The following is a 27,016-nucleotide window of genomic DNA, read 5'->3' as shown; positions in this document are numbered from 1 at the left end:
GGTTTCTGGCATGTACTGGTGACTTGACATGGATGGTCAGTTGCCTGGGCATTGGCGACTGCTGCAGCTTGGATATGGGGAGTAGTGGTTTACTGATCAGCAGTGGAATTGCTACGTAGGCAGTCAGGTAAACCATCCTTTGGTTGGGACAGGGCTAGAAAGGCGATTGCTCCATCGGCTGAAGCCAGAGAACTGGTACTCAATGATAGAGCAGGATCAGCAACTGGCTGGGTAGAAGGCACATGTAACTCACTGGTATCATGGGATGTTGTGTCTCCTTCTTGCATAAAGCCTAACACCATTTCAGCATCATGCAGTTCTTGCTCAGCATGACGGAGTCGTTGTTCCACGGAAAGGCGTGCAGTGAGTGCTTCACGCTCTTGCACGGCTTGTCTCTTGATTTCTTCCACCTCCAAACGAGCTAGCCTAGTTCGTTCTTCGAACTGTAGTCAGGCTGGTCTGGCACGCTCGTCTCGCTCCTTGAGTTGCCTGTCATAGACCTCATCCTCCTCAATCTGTCTCCGGAGTTCGTTGACCTTGGAGCGCTTTCTCATAGCATTAATTCGGGCCACCTGAGAATCACTCAGTTGTGAATGCATGTAGTTGGAACGGTTGGATCTGGTTGAACGGTTTGAGTGGTGTGACCTCGCAGATGGGGGGAACGATGATGGTGGGATGGAGAACCAAGGCCATTTCCACAGGCAGATGGAAGTTCTGGGTCAGGAGGTGTGGGCATGGTTGGATGCAGATCCATAGGTCGCTGGTTCAATCCGGCTCAAGGGACCATGAAAAAACGGGCAAGGAAATATGGCGCTTGGTTCTCAACTCCGAATTGGAATGTTTTATTAACTAGGGATCTGCAAGGTTCAGTTCACATAAAGGTCGTTTGGTGCAGTGGTGACCCAAGTGGGAATGTGGTAACCATGGAAACCAAGTGACCCGTGATAGCTATAGTAGGCCTAACTGCACAGCCCATGTAAACTGGAAAAAACTCTGGTAGCCCGTGACCCGTGAAATTGTCACCCGTGTCCCGTGTCTCGTGGTTCTACAAAATATGAGAACAGGAATAATTTCTGAAAGTCAACTGACACGGGCATGTGGCCTTAATAGTTATGTGTGAGCAGAAGTAAATAGAGTAAAATACAAACATGAACTGAGTAAACACGATGCAAAACTACACTGTAACTTACACTTAAGTTATTATGGATAACTTTGATTCTCCTGGAGACAAAAAGGGCCCCTAAAATCCTCCAAATTATAAAGGAACGATCTCACTTACTTTTAAGATTCACGCACGGGGGTTGGTCTGGGACAATTTGCAGTTAAGTAGGCTGGTTTGGGAGTCAGAGTTAATCTTGGGATTTGGAGAAATTTAGGTGGGAAAATGAAGTGTGAAATTTGGCAAAATAATCACATTTGACGGAATGACTGGCTGGTGATTAGATGTACAAAATATTGAGGGCGCTATTGATTAACACCGTGAGGCTGTTAACTTCTAACAAGGTAAATCAACAGAGGGCGGCGTTCAAGTCTCACTGTCTGTCGATGCTTACTAACACTACTTTTACAATGCAAGAGGGCGTGCTGCAGAGACTACTTGGACAGTCGCTGGATTGGACCGCGATGCTTGCTTTTACTCTAGTCGTAAAATAACCGCGGGCAGTTTCTGGAATCATTCCAGAATTGTGTCCACCAGTTCTGAAATGTTCAGTTCTTAGAATCAAATAATAGAATAAAATGATCAATAATGCAATAGAAATATTTTACTACATTGTACTAAAAACCCTTTAAACTGCACCTTTGGGTTTCAGCTAACCTGATTTAAAATATTTTAGAGTTTTTCTTGTTTTATGTTGATGCAATTTGCATATTCATGAGCAAAACTATGATGTTATTTAAGGCACTGAACTTCAATGCTGCATCGATGTGTGCACAAAGAATTTCTAGAGTTTTTAAACCCTCCCATTGTAGATTTAATTTCCTTTCTTCAATTTTTTGTTGTGTATGTATATGAAAACAAGCAAGTCAGCAACCTTTGCTCAGAGATGTTTTCAAATAGCAAAATATTTTGGACAATTGTATAATCGCCCTCACTTGTCCACAAATGCTTTGTCAATTTTTGTTGAAAAAAGTGGTCGTTTCGGTTCACAAAAGATTCCATATAGTCTTTATACATCAGGACGAGTACAGGCACGCACAAAAGTAATTCGAAGAAAAATTCTTGGAACTTAGAAGGTTGAAACTCGAACGCAGTATGGGCTGATGGATTGCTGCTATGCGAGTCCCTGGTCCCAAGCTCCTCGAATGGATGCCAGATGTGTTTTCCAGCCTTCTGTGGGGGCCTGCTGGGTTGACATTTTCACCGATGACCTGTGCATTTCTTTTTATTTAGTTATATCTGTTGTAGTCATCATCCAACGGCGCATTTATAGCGCCAATTGTAGGTTGATAATGAGCGAAGAAGACAGTGAAGAAGTGTTCAGTTTTAGAGGTGGGTGGAAAACCCTGGATAAATGCTTCGGGGAAAACAGGCCCACGGACTCATGTAAGGACTGAAAACTCAATCCACATGTGCACCCAGCCAGACTCAAACTCAGGTCCCCCCGGAGAAAGGCGAGGAAAGAAGCACTACGCCAACCTGACTCCCGTTGATTCTAGCTCTTTTTTGTTCAAACGACGATCTTCTCACGTCAGAACAGAAAGGGTCAAAATGGACCAGACACCTCAAAGAGTTATTTTGGCCCATCTCACAGCTGGGAGATTCTGCCTCCCAGAGAACTCGACTATGCCTTGCTCAATCATGGCTCAATGTTGTTGAAACCGTGCATTCACATAAAAATCCTCATCCTTATCATCATCAAAAACGTGAAGTTTGAACGTTGTGGTTAAGTTCGGGCGGCCTGTTCTTGATGTTTTTGAAATGCTCCTATTATTGTTTATTATTATTTTTCCAGGAACACACGGGAAAAGTCGTGAAATTTTGAATTTTGAGCACCCGCAAATTAGCGAATCGGCTTACAAAAACCGCAGACAACGTGAATTTTTGCGAAATATTCTCCATGACACAGAAATGTAAATAGAAAGGAATTAGCCAAGTTGTTTAAGCCCTCGAAGAATCAGTGGACGCCTCCATGTTGCATGTTGCTTGCCACTTACTTCCAGCGATGTAGCTCCCGGCGTTTGTGAGCGGGTGACCCACGAACAACAAATCGAGCTGTTTGTGAGCACGCAAGAGCAAGCCGCCCGAACTCCGCAAGTGAGACGTATGTTGTTAATATGGTATGGAGCGTCAAAAGTGGACAACCCCATTTTCTTATTTTCTGCTAGTAGATTTTCGGGATTTTGGATTTTGGACGCAATTTTCCGCTAGCAAAAATTTGGATTTTATTTTAACAACTCTCGTGGTGCTTCAAAAATGGACAACTAGAAACTTCAAATTCCCAATAGCAAAGTTTATTTGATGCTCAAAACAGGACAACCCAATTTACTCATTTTCTGCCGGTAGATTTTGTGTTTTTTTTTATTTTGCACCACCCCTTTTCTTAAACCCAATTTTCTGCTAGTAGAAATTTAGATAGTACTTTGACGACGACAGGGTGGTCCAAAAGTGGAGAGGTTGAAAACTGAAACGACTGCAGTGTTCCCTTCGCTCAGAAAAGAACGGTCTTAGGAAGATCGGCATCCAACATTAACGGTAGAGGGTCAACGGCCTGACGGATGGCGTCGCAGCTCGGAAAAAAATGTGGACGATTCCCATTGAGAAACTTGCAAATACGAAAGGGGCCGTCCAAAGCCTGATAGTCCTTTATGTTATACTGCAAACTTCCGACTTCCCAGTGCACCGTGTAATTAGAATGACGATGGCGGCTTGCCGTCGGGAATTTCCATTTTAAATAAATGAGCGCATGGTGATATGTCCCCTAAACGATGCTAGCTGTAATAAACCATGGTATCCATGTCCAGCAGTACAGTTAAATTTGCTGTGGAACGATAAAAGGTTGGAATTAAAAAAGTCATGTCAAGAGAAGAAGCTAAGTGCTGTTAATTAAGTGAAACATAGATTTTCCAAAAGGGGAAAACAGAGAAAGTAAAATGGGAAACATTAAAATGGAACTTGAACTTGCTGAATTTATTTTGACATCACACAAATTCCAAAACACGTAGTCAGCCAATATTCCAATCACAAAAAGGATAGCCACTACGAAAATAACTTCTTTCAGCCAGTACACCAGCCGGTCACTGATATGACACCAAAGATTTAATTTAATATTTATCGTTCAAATCTTTGTTCGAGTCATCAAATACAAGTGGGCAGTTATAGTGGAGGCCTCGGTCACCACTATTAAGACAAATGATTCAAAGTGTCAACGTGAAGAGATATTAACGCAATGAAAACACAAACTTGAAAGTGACGGCCCAGAGCAGTCATCATATGCATGTACTGTAAAATACATGGATGGTGGATTGTATAACAAATCTTATATCTGAAGATCAGAAAATTAGTTGTTCACTTTTGCCACTCCGAGTAACTTCCACCATAAACAGTCCATAATTTTTGTCAATCTTGGACATACTATTTTCAAAAATTTCCATTAGAATAGTAATCCCCTCTAAATTGCCATAAAATTCACATCCTTGACGTAAAAAAGGCCCGATCTTTTCCACAAAATCGGCTATATAGAGATGGAAATACAAGTTACATGAAAAAGGCCAATCACAGCAAGGGAATGTCCAAATGACACCTGATGCCCGTAGATGGACGGCGGGTCAATACAATAGGCTGGCGACGCAAGTTTGCGGTACTTCATGTACAAAGGACTGTCACTCTGGCGGCCGCTTCCCAACTGTTGTCCACATTATAAAACTTTTTCTGGGTCCGGTAATGCCAATCTCAAGTTCCTAAGACCGTTCCATTTAAACGTAGGGAGAAAAGTGTCCTGTCAAGTTTCTACTTGTCCCCTTTTGGACCACCCCGCCGTCGTCAAAGTAAAATCTAAACTTCTGCTAGCAAATTTTTTTTTTTTGAAAAGGAATGGTACAACTTCAAAAAACCCGAACATCTATAAGCAGAAAATGAGAAAATGCGTTTGTACACTTTTGGAGCATGACGGTAATTTTGCCAGTGGGAATTTGACGTTTTGACACGCCACGAGAGTTGTAAAAGTAAAGTTTCTGCTAGCAGAAAATTGCGTTTTTTGGAAATGCTATACGCAAAGTCCAAAATCGCGAAAATCTACTAGCAGAAAATGAGAAAATGGGGTTTTCCACTTTTGACGCTCCATAGTTATGGTCATAATGAAGTTCAAGTCTACACGTGCCAGCCCGTGTGCATTGAGCACTGCAGCGGGAAAAGTACATTTTTGGCCGACGCGTCTCAGAAGAACGCGCGCTGCGCAAGAACAAAACGTTCAATTTTCACAAATTTGGAGTCAAAATGACCGTTAAGCGTTACTTTAAAACCTATACATAGTACATGCTCAACTCCGGATGAAACTGTACGGAGTAGATACCGGGAAAAATGTCGAGGAGGCGGATTCCGACGCCCCCCTCCGCTCTTTTGGTGAAGGGGATCATTTTTGACTCGGAAAATGTTCTGGCCGAGAGGGACACAGATTAGGGGTCAATCTGACTAGGGAGTTGGCAGAGTGCCGGAGAACGGAAGAGCGAATCACGTTTGACGTCAAGAGACGTAGGACTACAGCCAACTTCGACGGATTCAAAATAAATTTGTTCAACTTGTGAATATGCGCAAGTTCCACCACTCTAGTGCACTGCCCTAAAATAACACGTTAGGTTGTCCATACATCTTTTGTAAGAGCAACACACCTATAGCTTCAATATTCAACTTCATCAAAAGTTGCGGAAAAGTAGCAAAAATACTCAAAAATGGAGAAAAACGATTTGAAAATTACACTTTGAAAATTCAGAGGAGGCACTCAGTTGAACAAACATTAACGACGATAACTTAAATCAGTTACATGCGCCCCCTACTAATCTGCACATTAATACGTCGCCTGGATTATGACACAACTTGAAAAAAATCCAGATTTAGGCGACTAGACCACCCGGGAAAAATATTTTTGCATGTCCTAAATACACTTCCGTAGACGCTAGACACACCAGAAGGGTGCCACAGTACTTTGCTCGTGGTAACATTGCACTGTATGTACTGTACTGTACATGTACATTTAAGCTACGTGTATATACAGTCCCCAACGGCAGTGGTGTTATTATACACGACTAGTGGGCCTATCACTGATCTCTGCTATACAGTCGAAGACACTGCCTCAGTGTGACCCCCGAACTAGTCCCCGTCGGAATGGTTCATCTGCTGCTTCGCTTACCTGTGATTTTGTGTAATCACCCAAATATAGGTATTGCAGAGTCCTGATCTCGAGTTGCTCTTTTCCTCCATGTTCTATGGAAGAATATTGTACAAGAATGCGTACACTCACCGAGCTATAAGACAGGGTACACCCCAGCCCGAGTCTACACATAAACCGGCAGAGTTGCATCTGGTTGGCATTTAAGCGGTAAGTCAAGGGTCAACAAGTCTGAACACTGTATCACCACGAACTGACGTGGTATGGGCTACGAATACTTGAACGTCACGCACAAACTATTAGTATTGGTAGACCAAATGAATTCAGGTTGGATTTTGTCTTTATGATTAGTAAGTTTCATTCCTAAGCCTATAACAAGAGAGTTCAATTTCCATTATTCAGTCGGACGCCACGAGTTGGGGACATCATTTTGACTGGATAGACCTACGAATCGTTTCGGTAGTACATGTATGTCCAAAGCCACCACGGTAGAATTGCTTTATTAGGCTTAAGTGAAGTGTATCAAGTTTGCGTCACAATTACCATGTAATGTTGTGTATCGGTAGAGTACACGTTGTAAACCGAATCGCGACCCAACCGGTATGAAATAATTCTCCAAATCCGACCCGATCCAGTCGTGCCCAACAGAAATTAAAACCGACCCGAACTGACCGAAACTGAACCGACCCGAAAAAAGGATGATGTGGCTCCGACAAGAGAACACTTTCCTGTGTGATTTGTCTGCTTTCAGTGAGCCTATATTTATCCGTGTTACGTGATTTCTTTTGGAAACAAAAACATCGTGCAAAATCTTTTGCTACAGTCCCGAATCGAGTGTGCAAATTAAGACGCCAAGGAAGAACTTAAATATCACACCTCTTATTAATACCGAGCATTGTAATTTTGCATTAATAATGCCCCATATTGGAACTGCTATGCTTTTTCGGTGTATTTTGAGTTTTTATTCAGATAGCCATGGGCGTAACTCCTGGGGGATGGGGGTATATTCCACCATTAGGTGCGGAAGGGGGCTATTGAATCACACCCCCCCCACACTAATAGTACACCAGTGTTGTAGTCAAATCACCAATGTTGAGTCCCAGTCCCGAGTCTCAAGCCTCGAGTCCAAGTTGCGAATCTCAAGCCTCGAGTCCGAGTCACAAGTCATGAACCAACATGTTCAGCCAATTATTCTAAGTGTATCAAACCATGGAGGAACACCCTTGATCAAAGTAGTCAGTTCATTGTGTGCTATTTGTTTTGTTTTGACACTTCTGTTCGCTAAAAGTGTTTATTTTCGCGACATGGTTCTGGAGACTTTGAGGTTGAATGATTATGTACATCCGTACTTGCTTGTAAACTGTGCAGCGGTAAGCAGACTATGCTTCCAGTCTGATTACCGCCGCACAGTAAAATGTGCATCGCGACGCTTCCTGCATGCAAACCAGTGATAGCACGGATGCATACATATTAATTTTTGACGGCGTATATATACAGTTAATATGTTTAATGAAAATACATGACCCGAGTCGCGAGTCACCAAGCTCGAGTCCGAGTTATCGTGGTTATTATCCAGTGTGAGAGTTAGAGCAATGAAAAACGTGACTCGAGTCCGAGACTTCGAGTCGTACAACACTGCCACACACACCCACACACGTTTTGCAGTGAGCCCAAAAATTGACGCGGATTCTAAAGAATGTTTCAGACTTCCAACGATTAAAAGGCATTCAATATCACTCAAAAAAAGGAAAAACAATTCTAAAAAGCCGTAAATACACCGTTTTAAATACATATTACAGATGTAAATGTACATCAATATCATGAACGTTGACGTCTATAAAGGGTCATATGGTGTTCCCCCCCCCCCGCTTTTCAAGTTTTCGTGGTCGGACAAGTCACCCACCACCTTTCCCCCATCCCCCCCAATTTTCGGCACAAACTTACGCCACTGCAAATAGCTTAACCGAACCGATCCAATAATCGCAAACCCAAAACTGACCCGATCCGATTGGAATGCTGGAAAACCGATCCGACCTTAAGTCGGTTTCGGTTTGCTCAATTTTGCCCTGGAGCTGCAGAATTGTTTTGGTTAGTTGCATGATGCGGGGTGCACCCGATCCGATTTAACCAACCACTGTTACATTTTGTTCCGGGTTTTCTGTTTAAAAAATAGAATTCAACTTTTGTAATGTATACAATATGATTTAATTTATACCAGGTTCCTGATCTTGTACGGCTAGTTGTTGTTTATCGTGAACCCGCACCATTTCCTTTATTTGATGCATTTTCATGGAAGTCTTATAAATGATAATACGAAAACAAACTATAAATGCCACTATTAGAAGTGTGCTGGTAATATAGTATAATAAGTATGGCTGAATTACGTAACAACTTTTGAGTCATTGTGTGGGGTCGTGGGCACAAAAGAACGGGGAAAACAGTCTGGTCGAGCTAGCGAACAAGCAGTTAGTAGGAAAAGGTTTGAAGTGTTATGGATGTCAGTAGTTTGGTCTTCAGGGGATACTTTCTCTTTTTAGTTTGTTAGATTTTGTTTTTGCGTGTTGTTTCTTTTCTTTCTTTACCCCGTTTCCTGTTGGAGAAGATCCATTCTTTAGGCTTATCCAATTTTGTAGCCTTGAAGTTCGAGGGAAAATGCCTATTTCAACGCCACACGTATTAGCACTGGCACCCACATCACACAATTTTATTACTTTCACATTACATTGATATTTTTCTACGAAAGCCTTGGTTATTTAGTAGGCTGGTATAGCATTAGTAAAGTGGTCAACATAAACAGTCAACAGTAATTGGCCCATCACAATCCTGTATGCAAGTCCCGGTGGGAATTAAAGTTTTTTATCAGATTTCCCAACAACCAAAATGTATTAAATATCACTCAAAAAAACTGATTACAAAGATGAACAAAGAAATTGACTGGAGTGGGATTTGAACTTACGACCTCCGGAATACTGTACCGGTGTTCTACCAACTGAGCTATCCAGCCCTATACATTGGTGGCTCTTCCCATTTGTCAACTATCTTTGCTCGGGGTGGGCTAGTTTGTTTTAAAAATCGTTTACAATAAAAAAAAACCCATCTACAGTAAATACGCTAGTTTGATGCAAGGCTGATTTTGCATGAATGTATACATATGCATGCACATCTGTATCGTGAACATTGCCCCGTTTTGGGGACCCCCCTTTTCAAATATCCATGGCCGGGTCAATGCATCTCTCACACAATCCCCATCCTTCACCAACCCCCCCCCCCCCATTATAGTCTGTTCTGTCGGCTCTCCTCATTTCCCCCAAACTGGAAAACAAATTCAGAAGGCCTTGGTGCCTTAAGACTTCTGGCTGTAGTTGCTAAAGGACGGATTTCGAACCAACGTTGGGGGGGGCTCAAACTTGTTTCAAGGGACCCAAAAAAAATTCGATTTTTTTTTTGTTCATGTAATTTTGTATGGCCTTCCTCAGTGGTGCGACTGCATTCGGGGGCTTGCTACCCGCTCCTTAAAGGAAATGAAATGGAATAGATCCCCAAATTGCAGTTTGAGTTGCTTACCCCCCAAAACCTGATTCTCACGAAAATATTCGCTTGGAATGTAAACAGCGTCCATGCGGTCTCGGCAGTCGATAACATTCAGTCGGATACACTGATGGACATAGACTGCGTGATAACCCTTGCCTGCATGTTTAAACCAAATAAAGGCACATGGATTTGACAGCCGTTCTCAAGCAAGGGCTACGATCCATACACCATGTCCAATCTCAAAAACAAGACCGCCGCATTATCTTTACAACAGCGTTAGACAATCTTTGAAATCGTGTCATTTTCGAGAAAAAGGAAAAAAAAATTAAACTGTTTCTAACGATTGTCTGGCCGGACGATCTTTGTATAACAAAATTCGTTGACAGACGGACACAAAAATTCGTGCAGTTGGAGCAGTCTATAAATTGTCGGTAAGCCCAAACACATTATTAATTAGAAAAGGATAAACTGTTCCTGATAAGCTACGAGCTCATTTGGATTCGTTTGAAACTGAAAGATTTCTTTATGAAAAAGAAAAGTTTATCTCGCACGCAAAATCACCTTCCCAATATCACCCCTGAAGATAATGATATGGTCCAAACCGAGCAATGAAGTTGATTCTACGAATCGGCAGCGTTTCATACGGAAGCGTGTTGCTGCCAACGCGAAAAAGTTGGGGGGGGGGGTTTTGGCCTCGTTTAAACGACTTCTAATCTCATTTAAACGACTTAGTTAACTCATTTAAACGACATATCTACATATACATGCATATCATTTAAGTGAGATATCTATGTTGTTTAAACGAGATAACTTAGTCGTTTAAACAAGATAACTATGTCGTTTAAATGAGATAAAATAATTTACTTTTTCGCGTTGGCAGCTATACGCGTCCGTAGTTTCAAAAGTTCAGCAAAGGAACACAAACATGAAAAAAATGCACATCTTGCATGGGGACCAGCTTTGATCTGCTGATCGACCTCGCCTGTGCAGCAATAGGCAGGCACTGCGTTCAATGAATTTCTTGCAAGACAGACTTTACAAGCTGCGAATTGAGTGTCAAAAAAGAACATTTACCTGATTCCCCTTGTCAAAGCAGTGAACGAAGTATTGACACAAGGCACTGGAAATGATACACAAAGTAAATAACAAACTCCAAAATCGGCCAATTTTCAAAAATGACAACAAATGCAAATGGCATATACTATATCTTTAATTATTTGCCAGGTATGAAAGGACCTTACCTTCGAATACACATATTTCAGTACGAGACATAACCTCAGTTTCGAATTTCATTGAAGGCAACTTTCGATTCGTGAACACGTATCAATTAATCTGTTCTCCGCAATAGTAATACAAATTCTGAAACTGGTCAACCTGAGTTAAGTAAACTATCAATCTGGACGAATCAAAATCTACACCTATTTATTGTTCTTCATGTTTTGTACGATCATGTACAATGTTAGATTCCTCAGTGCATCTTCGTGGGGAATACTTTTGTGCACATGAGATGTACTGCCCTCCTTAAGATGTTTCTAATCTCAATTTGGCAGCCAGCCAAACTCCTATCACTGACGAAATGGGAGTCAGGAAATAGCTCCACATGTAGCTCCCGTGTCTTAATACTTGGTCACACTGGATGATGATGTCATTGACATGGAGTAAAACCGCCTAGTAAACAAGAAAACACAAGCTATGGATACGTGTACTACAGTATTACTACACAAACACCACACATGTATGAGTCTCTAGTCTCAAAATACACTGAGATTCATGCTAATAACTAGTCAAACGAGTACATGTCCATGTAAATATTGAGCTCATGGAGCCCTAAATATGTCTATTAATAGGCCTATAAGTGCAGAAAATAGCCACACACATCCCCATGAACACATGGATCGCTTGGTGTGTTATATGTTGTTGCATCCTTATAGAACATGCCAACATGTGGGTTTAATACATGTGTAAACAAGGTAAACTTGACATGAAAAGCGAATGTTATAAAGGCCTCTAAACTACTTGATAAGGAAAACAACTGGACTCAACTTACAGGCAATGCTTCACTAGGCGCTGTATACAGTTAGCAAGGAGCGAGAGGAAAATTTGTGCCCTGAAAATGTGGGAAAACGATGCACAAATTCACTGTGAGAAATCCACTGTCTATGGATGAGTGTAAAGCATGGTTCTCAGATTACCGGTCCAAGGAGGGCGCTATTAAGAAATACAATGGAAGCAATGTGTAGGGTCGAGTCCACTAATTCAAGCCCCATTGAAAACAGTGTAAAATCAGCACCGTTCAGGGCCCAATAGCATGCACGCCAACATCCCTGAGATTTCTGAAATACAAATGAAATTCTTGTTGGGTCACTTATTTTTCAATTTCTTTTCATTTTTTGTGGGTTAACCAATTACATTTTTAATTATTCCCACAAAACAAAATCACCCCAAAAAAGTGATTTTTCCGAAGTCTGATTGCAGCCATTTTTCAAGTGGCAACCCTCTTGAACTTTCTCGGGCACTTAGAACCATTTTTCAATCGTAGATTTTAGCCCTTCTGCTCTCATATGAAAGCTCAAAGACCCAGGGAGTTGATCCTGGCAACGATTTACACAATCTCATCATTTTGGGGGCCAAACAATCCTTTTTTCAAAAGATACTGTGGGGGCACTTCTAATGCTAATGAGCTGGTCAAAAATTCTCACTTGAATTAGTGGTCTGCACCCTAAACATAACATGAGATGAGAACGGCTTTACTTATACTGTATTTTGTACGTACGTGTTGTAATTTTTATCACTTATAGAGTGTGATTTGCTGTAGCGCATCCTGTTTACATCCATGACTGTCAAAATGCTCCGCCATCTCCGGGTGTCAGTGGTAATCTTATGTGTGTTGATTGGTCCTGCATTTCAAGACCGTGTGGCTGCGTTAGAGCTGCAAAACGACCAAACAACCATCCCATTGAAAGGTAGGGTATAGGTCGGCAACGGTAACGATGTTTTGTCCTGCTTCTTACCGAGGGAGTAAAGGTGCAGTGGGACGGTTTTAAACTTGCACACTTTACATCTGAGCGCCAAAAGAAGTTTTTCTTAATACTTTCTCGTCAGATGTGCTCAATAGATATATATCGTAGACGGTTGTATGCCAGGCCTGTGTTCCACAGGGCAGGGGGAAAACTTGTTCCCACCCAGGAAAATTTTCCATTTTGATTTCAAAACGCTAGTATACACACTATAGTGTAAAAGTGTTGCGTTTTGGTTTGGGTTTTAGGTGCCACCCGATCCGACTACCCACCGCTACTTATAAGCGAGGCCTGTGCAGCAAAATATCCTGCAAGAAGTGTGATGGTAGTATATTATCGTATGATGCAATACAGTGACACACTTATAAGTGAGGCTAGTCAGCGTCAAAAAAATTTGAAGGCAGAAAGCTCAAACAAGCCTTACTTATAAGTGTGCTTTCTGTATTGCATCATACGATAATATATTAGCACCATAGTTAGAGCATGGCCATTTAGCTGCGCAGGCCTCACTTATAAGTAGCAGTGGGTAGTCGGATCGGGTGTTGGTTTCCAAATTTTGGTTTTTAACATTTTGTTGTATCGTTGAGAAACATGCATTTACTTTTCTACAAAATGTTCCTTGGGATATGACAAGGGAAAAAAGCCATCATTTCTGACATATATAAAAAATTTTATTGGTGAATGTCGAAAGTAGCCAATGAGGTTGTTACCTTTTGGACATGGACTCGGGACGGCCTTGGCATATCAGGTTGGTGACATCGTCTTCTACTCTTGTCTTTTCTACTTTTGAAAACATAGACCTGCCTCTTAGGTTCTCTTCAGAGGAGCAAGATGGTGTGGTCACTTTCCACCAGCCCGGATCTCAGACCGGTCAGCCTTTCTACCGAATACTCAACAAGATCGGCCAGGCGGTCTACGTCGGAGGCAACGAGACACTCTTAAAATTGAGCATAGACAGGATAGATGGACAATATACTGTGGTAGCAAACATTGTAAGTCGTGCTTGGGCTGGCCCCAGACCAGAAATTTCTGTCTTTCCCCTCTGCAAATGTATGACAGATTTTAATTTGGCGAGTAGAAAGATGCACCGTTGCTGAAGCGGAATATGGCGCGTAACAATGGGTTTCGTTTGATCACTGGTAGCCTGTTGTCTATCTACCACTGTATTGTGCATCTCCTCGGCTATGATGATGTCAACAAAGATCCTTTTGAAATATGAACCGCCTTGCTCTTATTACTGTTTCATACTGGCTAATGTCGATTGTAAGCGGGCGACGGTGTTACCAAATAACTAATCTTATCACGGTATATCACGGAACAATTAACCTGGAACTTCAGTGGACTTTCATTATCAAAGTCCTGAAATGTATTCACGGACTGGGGTTTGTATCAACTTTATTTCCTAGTTTCTAGCAGTTGAAGTCTGTAAGTTGTCGCTTCCCATGTCATATGCATGAAAATAAACATTAAAGTCGAATTAGCAAAGGCAACGCTTTGGTTTCCCGCAGGAGACATAGTTTTCAGTCTCCTGACACTTGCGTGTGAAAAGTCTCGACTGCTTCCTTGCAGACAACAGAACTTTTGACAGAAGAGCCTCCGTTAATTGTTACTTGTGAGCACAGAAGCAGTGACCCTGAGGTGAGTCATTTCCGTACTATAAATAGACGTTACTTGCGTTCTCAATACGGGTGATTCACAATATACAGAGCGCCTCCAATAAGAGTTTGCAACACGTTGGCCAATCACGACGCGCTAAATCTGTCGACCCATTGCGCGTTTGAAAGGGTCGACAAATTTCACACGTTGTGATTGGCCAACGCGTTGCAAACTCTTAGAGACGTTCTCTTGTGAATCGCCCACATCCGAGTACATTATGTTTAGTCTGGTTCCCTGCCCAAAGATTCCCTGACAACTCTTGATAAACGATCAAAATATTACGTCAACAGATACCTACCCGGCCGGGAATAGCCGAACGATATCAACGATATCATCCGAACATGCCGAATATAAACAGGACGCCGACTTCGGAGTATTTCGGCTATTTCCGGAAAACTGGAGGACTCCTCCAGTCTTGGTCACGCGGACACTGGGAGTCTTGAGTCATAGATTTGTCAGAATCATCGGGTCTGGTATCTAGACATCATTATGTTGGACTAGAGGGGTCGTTCATTTTGAAGAGTTTACATAATTCACTGTTTTTCTTATGATTCCTTCTCCTGAAAAAAATCTGCAAGAAAGTATGATAGCAATTATCACATTTCACATAAAAAGTGTACACAGGCTGTCAACCTTTTCCCCAATATCTATTTTGTATGCTTGTGAAGATGGTGAAAAAAGACTCCATGACCCCCTGAAGTTATATTGAATAAAGGTAGACTAGAGAGCTGTCCCTTTTGCATGCACTCGGGGACAGGCATCACTTTCGAGACTGCTGAAATGTCATAGGTTGATGTGCGCAATGCTGATTCTGCATTGTCTCAGCTGTTGGTCTGATTGGCGTCATTTTTTAAATACATGTCAAAAATATTTAGCTTTTGAAGACTCTACCACATTCAGTTATCGAAAGAACATCACATCAGGTTTTTCCTATTTTTAATTACTGGAAGATTTTTTCCCAAACTTTGTGTGGTGGTGGTTTAAAGATGATATAGTCAGTTTCATGTATGCCTATGAACGTCATGTTAAACCCGGTTCGGAGGCTGCATTCTGTGAAATGTACATGTAACATAATTTTTCCTCAACATGCTATCACATTGTTTGATCCACAGAGGGACTGTTGGAATTTCATCCGTGTGGCTGAGGAGACAAGGTCAGGTCGCCTGTACGTTTGCGGCACCAATTCACAAAGTCGCCTGTGCTACTTGGTACGAGTACCATTTGTTGTCAGGTGTGACATTTACAAAGTGTGGAAATATCAATGGTTTTGCAAACAGGAAAGCAGAACAAGTTTAGACAAATGAACATAAAATGAACCATTGGATAGATCTACCAAAGGGATGTATCTGTATTAACAATAGTTTGTTTGCACCTGAATCTGTACTTCTGTGTTGTATCTGATTTTTGTTTTTAATGGAGAAATAAAAAAGGGATGCAAAGAATTCCACGGCTCATCGAATGAAAAGATTTTGTCACCCCTGTATAATTTTGGAGGCCCAAACTTGTAATTTGCTGATGCGTTGTTTACCTGCATTACACTGCTCTCACAGTAGAAACAGAAATATCTGTTATTAACCAAAACAAATGTTGGGTCTTATAAACGGACAACGGACCATTGGAAATAAGAAAAAATGGTTGCTCTTATGTTTTACTGTCATGTTAAGTCCCGACTGCATCCACTGCCCCGATTGTAAAGGCCCAACTGCAGTGTGTCGCCACAGCTGGGCATGCCCAACTACAGTTATATCCAGTTGAACGTTGTTGGTCTACTTGTATTCAGTGCTCCCAAGACCTGGTGGACTGTCCTAGAGTGCCTGGCTTCGCACCAGTTCTAGTACCTTTACTGCCTGATGTCAATCCATCAGTAGCTGTCTTTGGTAAGCCACTTGCGTCTTGTGGAATGAGAAAACTCTCATGTCCGTAGACTTTGTACATCTCATAATTGTTGGTCCGTGTTACCGTCTTTATATCGAGGGTTGGTCTGAGCCAAGTTAAGTTTCAGACAAAATGTAGGAGTTGTTACACAATGCACAGTATTTATCTGGTGAGCTTTCAATAAAGTTGGCAACCAGTCATGACACGTATCTTGAATGGCAATTGTGAACTAAATCCGTACTGGCTCTGCAGATTTTTTCTGAATTCCTTGGCATTTACTCCGCATGTAAAAAATGTAAGACGAGTGTTGAAGAAATGCACATACTGACCCTTCAGGAATCCATGTAGATACAGCCCTCGTGTAATGCAATTTCATGTCCCATTTAGCCGTATTTTTAATGTTGTCTTTGTCAATTTTTATTTCTATGCTGATGCGAATTTGCATATTTTGGGGACAAAACGTCAGGAAGAAATTCAACATTATAGCTATTTTCAGCACATTCGCCAGAATTTGTCATTGTGTTAAATTTAGTTTTGTTTTTATTTCTCTTGCGGCCAGAGGCCAATTTACAGTGAAAATCAAACCTGATTTGAAGTAAAAATTACAACATTAGAAATCATTACAAAAGCAAAATTCATTGACAAAAGTAACCATTAAACACACTACAATGCATAAATATCAGAACCGAGTTATTGAAACCGAGGAACACTTTTTAAAAACACATAGTTTCTTAAAAAGAACAACATGCAAATTACACAGAAAGAAACACAGACATTCCTCATTATATGTCATAAGTATTTTAAAAGTAAGGGATGCCCAGTGGGTCAATGACCATGCATACATACATGATGTTTAACGAACTATCCGTTTAGTAGTTTAATAAAATGTGGAAAATGTAATTGTTATTTTTTTTTGCAAATCGAGGCAGCTTCCTGGACAACAGTGAGAAGGAAATTAAACAGTGGAAACCAAATGCCAAGTTACATAAGATACAGCAGAAAATCTCACTTTCCATATTTGAACATATTATACAATTTAAGCATAAACCGTGGATTCCATTGTTAAGTTTAACCCTTTTTTGTATTAACAATTTAAACTCATTCTAATGTGCTTTTTCCGGCCAAAATTCTAAATAAATTGTTTTCTTATCAATTCTCAGACCACGAAGCAGGAGACGTTCTGTATGGAGGAGATGCCGCTACCGAAACCTTCCAACGTTACAGTCTGGATGACTATGGAACGGCTACTTTTGAATTGGATTCTGTAACTGTTGGCCTTAGATTTATTAACAGTAAGTCCTGCCCACGAAATAGGAATTAAGATAGACAGGCTGAGTTATGTGGACGATGGTTTATATTTAGATTGCTAGCAGTGTATCAGCGTATACATTTCACCACATAATATATTATACATAAAGCTGGTACTAGTTTTCAAAGCAACGGTAAACAGTAACGTCTGTGTATAACAGTGAAGTAACTTATGTGGCAGCTTCAACACATTTTGTGCTAAACGTGTTTGTGACCGCTACACATCTCGAAGATCAAGCTTTATAAAACACGTGAATAAGTACTAGTCGTCTGGTTAGTAGGTCGTCGACCACGAGACATGGGCTTTTTTCAACGTTGTTACCGTCGAATGTTTAATTACCCGTGATATAGATAAAAAGAAAGTGGTGTTCTGTCTTCTGCCCGATGAGGAAATTTCCAGATGATGTTTATGTTGTTTAATAAGTGATGTTTATGCATCTGTTTGGGGGAATGTTGATCACGTTGTTTCAATTATCGTATCTATCCCACAGCACAACACAGCTACACGGCAGATATGGAACTTCTTTCCATGGTAAATGGAGTTTCCATTGCCGGGTCATACTAATTTTCCGGACTAAGTCTTACAGATAAAGCGGAGGGTTATAAAAATGATTTTTGGGATTTGTTCAGTTTTATTCAGACATCGTTTGAAATAAATACCAAGTGTTTCAACTTAATGTTGTGGAAAGAAGGGTTTTGATTTGACGTCAGAAGCAAGATCCTGAAATTCGTCTTGTTCTTTCATTTCAGTGGATCGGCAAGTCGTATATAGTGATTCTTATTTGTTACATTTCAAGTTCATGTTTGGCTCTTTTTGTTTTACTCCAAATCATATCAGCGCCTGTCTTTGTGGGTAAACCCTTCAGCTACACCGACGGCAGCGGTAATAAATATGTTTTCACTTTCTACCGTGAGAGAGCCGAGGAATATTCCACCCACGGGGAGAAACTGTACTCGAGAATCGCGAGAGTATGCCAGGTAGGTCTGGGGACTCATCAGGAGGTGACAGGAAGACAGCAAACAGGGGCAAGGCACATCTTCCTGGGTTCCTGATGCTTATAAACTGTTAACATGACATTGCTTTAACTTCTTATTACAAGGCTGTAGGCCTGTTGGGAGAAATGTTGAATGTTTTGGGGGTTTTATAAGCAGTGTATTTCCCCCTTTCCATTAAAAGGAAATTGATGGAAAAATCTTTACCATTATTTTCTGATTGAAAATGGAAATTAACTGTATCTTAATTGAGAAGGAAGACACTTCAATTTTCACCTGCTTTCTGAATTACGCGTTGAATAGAAACCAGATCAATTGTAATAGCACTTGGCAAACTCTCTCAATCTTACTGCTTGTCCCGGCCTTGTTTCGGCTTACCGAAATCTCAAATTTCCTGCCCCCCCCAAAAAATTAATTGGTTGTAAGTCATTTTCTATTTGTTTCAGGTGATTGGCAAACCTGATCAGTCCACATAACCTTGACACAAATACAAGCTAGGAACTGAATTCGTTACGCTTTCAAGGGGCATTTTCGAGTCACTATGTTTCTCTGCATTTGCATTCCAAAACTAAATTTTGAGTTATGAGATGCAACAGGCCCACACCCAAGATCAGAATTTATTGCTCTTACGTGCGAAACAATACACACGTGTGAACACGTGCAGATGGATTTTACTGCCTTGTCAATGAGAAAGCTGACTGTTGTTCCTCCAGGGATTGCACAATATAGCTCATCACAGATTCCAAATTCCATTCCCTTTTAGGCTCAGCTCTGTAGTAAATTGATATTGCTCTGCATCTGTGGTACCATCCAAGGAAGCTTACCCGTCAGTGGTCGTTGAAAACTCATTCTCGTGCAATTCTCTCTTAGAGTGATACAGGAGGCCCCGTGAACACCCAGAAGTTTGTCACTTTCATCAAGGCGCGGCTCAACTGCTCCATTCCAGACGAACTGTTCCCTTACGAGTTCGATGAAATACGTAGGTGCTCATCTCGAGGGGATTCGTTTAATATCATATAACACAATGATAATACTAAAATAGCATTTCTCTGAGGCTTGGAAGAGGCTGCAGGGAACACAGGGCGTTGTTTTACCCTGGTGAATAAATTTCAAATTATGCAAGGAATCTTCAACTCCTGTCTTAATTTAGCCGTCCATTATTCTCCTAACAATCAGTAACGCAGGAGTATTCAAATATGAAATTTCTTGACCTTAAATCAGAAAATAAATTATTGCAATAATGCTATAATTTGAATTAAAAAAAGTGTTTTGGATACTCGCATTAGTGATGTTGTCTAAGTTGCAGATTTTTGTCATAGGCCCGAAAAAGAAACGAAAAGAATCCAGGCTTGAGACAAGGTCAAATCGAACACCTGTTCGATTTTTATAAACACTGTATTGCCATTGCTGTCCAAAATGTATAGATAAGAGAGTCACTTGTATACCGAGGTGCGTTGCCTGTTTGTTGCAGTGAAGGAAGTTAATCTTGTCAACCTGTATAACCATGATTTTATTCCACAATGACTCAAAAGTTTGCGGTAGAACTGCAAGTGAGCTAGAAGTACTTGTCAAGAAATACTATGACTACTACATTTCTGAAGACTGTCATTTAACTTGGGTTTACCAGAAAATTGAACAGATTAACTGATAAGATTGAACTGTTGGAAAACTTTTTTTCTCTTACTCCGTGTCTTAGTCTAACGAACTTTCCACGAGGCAGGGCTTCATAAACAGGATGTAGTTGCAGACAGAAATCTTAAGACAGGAAACTCTTAGTCATGAATTTTGGTTTGATTCTCAGAAACGATGACTTTGAATGAGTAATGTTTAAATAAGAAACTTCATTTCTGAATGACAGTAGAGCTTCAGTATGCATGCGGGCTCTGGAAGCCAAGTGCCGTAGGTAGAAACAAAGCACGTACGCCGTGTACTGTATACGTGTACATCGTATTTCCAGCGTTAGGTATGCACATGTACAAGGAAATGCATCTAAGAACTCGCAACCAGGGGTGATGCTGAGAATGAAAAGATTTTAACATTACATTGACAATTGTAACTAAAACCTTCAGGTGCTTGAACAATCAAGTTATTGTTTAAAAGGTGCTAAAAGTTGTTTTGTTATTTTCAGAGGATGTATTATGGACCGACACAAATGGAGACCCCGAAGCATATGCTGTGTTCACGTCACCATCGTAGGTTTAACTTGATTTAGCTTTGAAAATGAGGACATTTTTGGATTTTCAAAATGGCCAGTATACACCATACTCTAAACTCCGCATTGAAAAAAAATGAAAGGTCCGTAATGAAAATATTGATTTAAACACGAAATCTGGCAAAAAATTTGGTGAAATTTAAGTGACTCCCAAATTTAATAGCACATATAATACAGTCTGGAACTTGCTCTGTCACAACTTATTATTTCTTTCAAGCTCCTCAGAACAAGCCCTAAGAGTTTTGGCCAACCCCCCCCCCAAAAAAACCCTCATGTGACTGTCTCAAGGATCTTTTATTTTGGAGCCAACAAAATGTTGCTTTGTACTATACAGTTTTCATGAAGCATTTTAATGTTCGGTGCTACCAAAGTTTTTCAGTTTCCCTTTTTTTCGGAGCTTCATGGCGTGGTGACAAGCACTTAAAAACAATGACTTTGAGCCGGGAACCCACAAAATAAAAATGTTGGTAAAGTGCAGATATGGATGGCTCGAGCAGTGGCATAACTAGGGGGCACTCAAGGGGGCACTCGGGCTGCACGCGTTTTGTCAGGGGGCACCAAAAGCCAGTGAATTATATACGGCTTGCACATAGGTCCTGTACACTTCAAATTGGGGGCACGCGGGGGCACAGGCTACTGGTGAGGGCAGGTGTCCTTCCCCCATATATCACGTAGTAGGGTAAACATTTTAAAAAGACATCTGTGGTGAAGGAGCGTTAGTTTTCAAGTGGCGTGAGATTGTCGTTTCCTTATGTTTGGATTTTCACAAGCCGTGCTTTCTGGATGCACGCTTCTCTAGAAAATAGTGTCTCATGTTGAGTGAACTCACTTTGCCGTGTTTTTGTCCTGTTTCAGCAAAGGACCGAAAGCGTCAGCTCTTTGCCGCTACAGGATGAGGGACATCATGCAGCTGTTTGACGAGGGTGAATACAAGTTACAGCTTGATGGTAACGTCAACCGCATGTGGCTGCCACAAGCTGTGACAGATCCCAGGCCTGGAACAGTATGTACAAAAATGCCTCTGTTTCCCTACGCTACCAACACAGTGTGCTAATCCACCCTGAGCACAAGCACCCCCTTACTGGCTGAAAAAAGCCATGCTAGTCGGGAGTGTTCATTTTGTTGGTTAGCGATGCGACTGCAACGCATGCGTTTCATGGTCATTTGCATTTTGCATTTGCGATGCGCAGTTAGGCCTACTACGTGAGGACCCACCGTTGTTCGAACGCCCGTCACTCAGCGCCCAAAAAAGGGCGCTGGGAAGGGCTGATGGCCTCACATAGATTTTAGTAAAGGAAATACGTCACACGCATGTGTGCACGTACACTTACTCCGTCAACGCACGAATACATGCACAAACCCTTGCATTTTTATACTTGTGGGGTATTTCCTTCGTTCTCATGTACAAAACTCCCAGACAACACGGAAAAAATTTCAAACCAATGCCTTTTCAATCAAAATCAGTTTCCTGGGTTGAAATTTCGACCGTATGTCCCTTATATAAAACAGTTCAATTTGCGACGGATGAATGCCACTCGAAAATTCCTCCTTTTTGAGTAAATTTGAAATATTTATTTTGTGAAATAGAACCCCACAAGGATCAAAACTGGCCTTGTGGGGTACCTTCCATCCGGTACCGCACAAGGCACCATGTACAAGCACACTACTAGGGACAAATGATTCTCGTGAAAAATATTCAGTTCGCAATAACTTAAAAAATAGCGATTTTTTTTATCGGGTGCTAATACACACGACACTTATTCCGTTTGTTTGGATAAGTGGAGAAGTGATTTTGAAACGGGAAAGACCGTGGACACATTTCTTTCAAATCTGATCGTTTTTATTTTGTTAAAGTCACCTTTTCGGAATTTGTTTCAAATTTTGTGCAAAAGGGTTCATCTTATACGGTGGTATAATGTTGTTTTTAGTAATCAGGCTACTCCGTGAACTTTCTTTGTATTTTGCTAAAGGTAAATTATGGTCTCCATCCGCGGAAATATGTGTCGAAACGGTCTTCCAGGTCGCGTGCTTCGAAATCCACAGTAAAGTGATCGAGTGCGCATGCGCTAACTCTCAAATAAGTAGTGTACAAAGGCAGAGGAGTGAACATACGTGTGTTGTGAATGCAGTGATGTAAATTAAATCATGGCAAGGCCTCATTGTTTCTACCGTAAATTTCCCCCGGAATTTAGACTTACATTTGTGGAATTCCCCTTGAAAGGGTTTCTAAAGCCGGGAGATGGTTTAAGCAAGCACCGTGTCGACATAATTTGTGGTACCACAGATTTTCATAATACATCAATAGGCCTACTGTGTGAAATAGTCTCCGGGGCTCCAAGTTGCTGTGTAAAGTGAAGCCCGCTAGCTGCATCCATATTTGTGTGTAAACAAAACTCCAGATTTTACGCAGCTTGTGTATACGGCTATTCACAGATCTGTGTCTGTTGCCCTTCTTTGAAACGATGCGCCACCAAAGTCTACGCGCCAAAAATGTATATGCACAATCAGTTTTAACGAACGTTTTGTGAATTTTGCTGAGGCTTGTAGTTTGCATACATTGTACTTGTTCGTTGAATTTAACACCTGGAATTCGTTTGTACACAAACACTAATTCATAATGTCCACTCGAAATTGCACCAAGGCTTCTCAGCTTGGGAAACCAGAAGCAGCGCTCCATTTTATATAGCTTTGTGGAAGAACAGTGTGTCTAGATTCCTGAACATCTTCATAAGGAGTATCATGCCCTGCCACGATCTTGTAAACAAGCTGATCCGCGTGGTGTTTCATGAGTATGATCGACGATTATGGCCTTTGACCTTTTGCCCAGTGTTTTTGCACGGTGCAAAGCACCTACCACATCAGCTACATGTAATCTCATGACTCTCTCATGGTGACCATCATATACATTGTATATTATACACCGAAAAAATGAATTGAATAATATTTACATGTTCTTACATGTACATCGATTTTTCCAGTAATGTAAACATACATTTGGTTTGCTTTTGCACATGGGAAGTTAGCTCCACTTGACCAAAACATACCTAGCCTTTTTGCAATAGCTCGGCTAGCATTCGTTTTGTACATGTTTTCCAATGTGGACGTCTTCGATTGGATCCTTGTCCTCGATTTCAAAAGAATGTTTTACACACATATGTCCTCGATTAACCACAGGTACAAAGTACGTTTTATTCTAGGTAGACTTAACAAAAACAAACAGAGCATATGACATGTACTAGTATACTTTGTGAACTTGGTGAAAGAAAATTGTTTTCATTTTCTTTACCAGTGCCATGAAGTGCATACCACAGATTATCCTCCGCTGCTGGACAAGTTGGTGCCCAACTATAACCCCCTGGAACCGGCCCCAGGAGATCAACCTCCCCCACCAGACAATCTTAAGCAGTCTGATGCACCCACACTTTACGTGAACGGAGTCCACTTTACCAGCCTGGCCGTCGATTTCGATCACAGTTGTCTCTACTATTTTGGGACAAGTAAGCAACACAGATTTGCAAATTTTTGCGTGTTTGTGCTAACACCATAGACAGATGTCTCATTCACTAAGTTTCAAGTAGGATAGCTCTAAATCACTTATTTCGGGGTAGCACAGCATTGAATGTGACTGTGATAGTGGCTTTGATTAGAAGTGCATGCTCCTCCAGTCCAGTACGTATTGCCTTGGAGCTGCTTGCCGACGGCGAATTACAATCGACAATGCAGTCACCACCGTGTTTAACGATGTGTTAAATGCTTCTATATGGCGTTAACTGGGACTGCCTCAATAGGCGACTGCTCCTTAAAACCTCAATCTTTCACAGCGGTTGACTTTGGAGTAGTTGACTAATTTAAGGATCAATTGCTGGGTATAAATCCCAAAGAAATGTTAAACTTTTAACACTGAACCCAGAAAGGGTCAAATTATGACCCGGAAAGGGTCAAAATGACCCGAAAGGGGATAATATTTTGACCCAGAAAAGGGTAACGCCGAATAAGACCAAATTCTTGGTCAATCCGACTCGGAAGGTTTTAGAGTGAAGTTACACGATCATTTTTGCCATACACATGCCACTTGTTAATGGTATTAAACATGCCTGGAAAATAATAAACTTAAAATTAAATCTCGGTTTGGATCATGTTGGTGCAACTATAAATAAAAATGTGATATCAAAGCCTGAAATTGTTCATTTATTTCTAGCCAAACTTGCTCTGTATTAAGTGGCAACGCCATTGCATGTAAGAACGTGATCTATTCTGACTTGTCTCTAACATTCACACTTTTCCCCATACTGGTCAATTATTCAGTAAATTGTTGGTTGAATATCCATCGACACATGAAAAATTATCGGTTGGAAATTTTACCATACTATCGGTCAATTTGTGATGGATTATCGGTTGGTGAGATCGACAATATACCTAAATTAACCGATACTGCAGCATCGGTTAATTTTTGGTGTACCGTAGATCGGTCGGAGTTACGTTATCCATCGGCTACGACAAATACATTGCCCTTGTTTTGTGGCTTTATTGTGTTTCGTGGTCAGTGCTGTTGAGATGTGAGCGAGACATGGTAGAAAAAGTAAAAAAAAGAATAGAAAAATGAGGTGATTTTTGAAACTTGGAGTACCTTTTAGTGCATGCCCACATTTTTGAAGACGGACTCAAACTCTTGCTGAATCCTTTCGCGAAGTTGCATTATTATGAATACCTTTTGTTGACGTACTCAGATTCCTCACCAGAATCAAATGTCAGAGTACTTTGCCAATAATTGTTGTCAAGAACCTAGATTCTTGAATCGCTTCGTCATATTGCAGTAAACATTTTTTTACTCAAAAAAGGACTGCCCAGAATGCAGTAGCGTAGTGAAAAGTTGTCCAGTCCACTGCGGTATGTAGGTATAAATCCTTTCTGTACTTTGCGGCTTCGATGCAAAGGGTAGGGTTTTACTCTTCTGTTCTGATGGAAGTACCTTTTTGTTGACAGCCGATGGAACTGTGATCAGAGCTTTCAGGTACGATTGCGACAATGCAACCGAGCCGTTTACAACCGTTGAAATCACTGAGCTGGTAAGCTGTGCTCATTTTGCTCAAATGTAGCCACGCTGCACGTGCCTGTAAGCACTCGGTCTCCTCACAATGTGGATGCAAATTATGCCATGGGAGGGCGCTTCGTTGTACTGGCCAATAAGTTGTACACATTTGGGGTCTGTTAGTTTCGCGCGGATCATGAGGATCTCGATCAGCGATCCCAAAGGTGGTGCGCTCGATTCATTAGGCGGGTTCTGGTGTCGGTGAGCCAAAGTCATCACTGAATGATCGCCATCCCGATCCGCATGCCTTTTTCACACCATGACTAGGCTGCAACGTCTGTGAGAGCAAGTTTGGTAGGCCACACACTGTCAACCAATGGTTGATTTTGACTGGTAACCTATACATGAAATGTTACCAGGCACTAGGCTAAATCTATCCGTAGTTAATTAATGAATGCTAAACTTGCCCACAGAGCCCACTTTATTCTAATGTATCTCTCAGGGCATTCTGATGCAGTTCTTTGTTCTTGCATATGTTAAGCAATGGCAGCGGGTAAGATACCATCCCCTATGAAAATTAATTGTCTGTTGAGGGTACATACAGGTTATTTCTAAAACACCTACTATAGATGCGTGCCACGTCCGCCTTGTTTTCGCTTAATCGTGCAGGGTAATTAAAAATAGTCGAATTTCACTCTGATGCTCAGCAAGCAATAAGTAAACACCGATGCAAAGGTTTTTTAAAACATTAGCTATTACAGTTGCTGTATCCACTCAAGGCTACTAATGACATTGTAGTTAGCCGGCAGAACCAGACCAGCAAATTTAGTGGTTGTTGGTTAACAACGGTGCAGATGAAGTGGTGAAGTCTCCGTATGCGATATCATGTTAACCTACCACTTTCTGTACAGTGGTTGTACCAAAAGTGTGTACAGGGGAAAAAGCCCTGTGTACACAGAGACAGTGAAAACCACTGGGTAAAAAGATATTAATTTTGTGACTTCCTAAGACCCTACTTAACACCAATGACTGTACATTTGTGGATTTTCATTATAGGCAAATATTGGGATGC

The 27,016-nt window shown here is 41.2% G+C and overlaps 2 protein-coding genes and 1 long non-coding RNA gene across 4 annotated transcripts in view; 1 reads left to right on the top strand and 2 right to left on the bottom strand.

Annotated features, from left to right (window-relative positions):
• The window catches only part of LOC110988729 (semaphorin-2A-like), a 51,143-nt gene extending 44,659 nt beyond the window's left edge, over positions 1–6,484 (bottom strand). Inside the window, exon 1 of the mRNA XM_087136520.1 lies at positions 6,345–6,484. Within this exon, the coding sequence (XP_086992646.1) occupies positions 6,345–6,415 (71 nt within the window). The 5' untranslated portion in view covers positions 6,416–6,484. The remainder of the gene's footprint in view (positions 1–6,344) is intronic.
• Positions 6,393–27,016, top strand: part of LOC110988737 (semaphorin-2A-like) — a 30,194-nt gene continuing 9,570 nt past the window's right edge. For both annotated transcript variants that reach the window (XM_087136522.1, XM_087136521.1), the window contains exons 1-13: positions 6,393–6,533; positions 12,653–12,817; positions 13,670–13,863; positions 14,441–14,509; positions 15,640–15,735; positions 16,308–16,404; positions 17,563–17,694; positions 18,549–18,688; positions 19,574–19,682; positions 20,832–20,895; positions 21,771–21,918; positions 24,205–24,412; positions 25,899–25,981. In XM_087136522.1, the coding sequence (XP_086992648.1) occupies positions 12,688–12,817; positions 13,670–13,863; positions 14,441–14,509; positions 15,640–15,735; positions 16,308–16,404; positions 17,563–17,694; positions 18,549–18,688; positions 19,574–19,682; positions 20,832–20,895; positions 21,771–21,918; positions 24,205–24,412; positions 25,899–25,981 (1,470 nt within the window). In that variant the 5' untranslated portion in view covers positions 6,393–6,533; positions 12,653–12,687. The remainder of the gene's footprint in view (positions 6,534–12,652; positions 12,818–13,669; positions 13,864–14,440; positions 14,510–15,639; positions 15,736–16,307; positions 16,405–17,562; positions 17,695–18,548; positions 18,689–19,573; positions 19,683–20,831; positions 20,896–21,770; positions 21,919–24,204; positions 24,413–25,898; positions 25,982–27,016) is intronic.
• Positions 11,021–12,035, bottom strand: LOC110988736 (uncharacterized). Its single transcript, XR_002599503.2, has 2 exons — positions 11,902–12,035; positions 11,021–11,522 (listed from the first exon to the last, which is right to left on the bottom strand). It is a non-coding gene; the product is annotated as an uncharacterized LOC110988736 (long non-coding RNA).

Source organism: Acanthaster planci, linkage group LG05 (genome assembly GCF_054643075.1).
Source record: "Acanthaster planci isolate LZ-2023a linkage group LG05, COTS_SCS, whole genome shotgun sequence".
Classification (NCBI taxonomy): Eukaryota; Metazoa; Echinodermata; class Asteroidea; order Valvatida; family Acanthasteridae; genus Acanthaster; species Acanthaster planci.
This window is presented reverse-complemented; position numbering and strand designations above follow the sequence as displayed.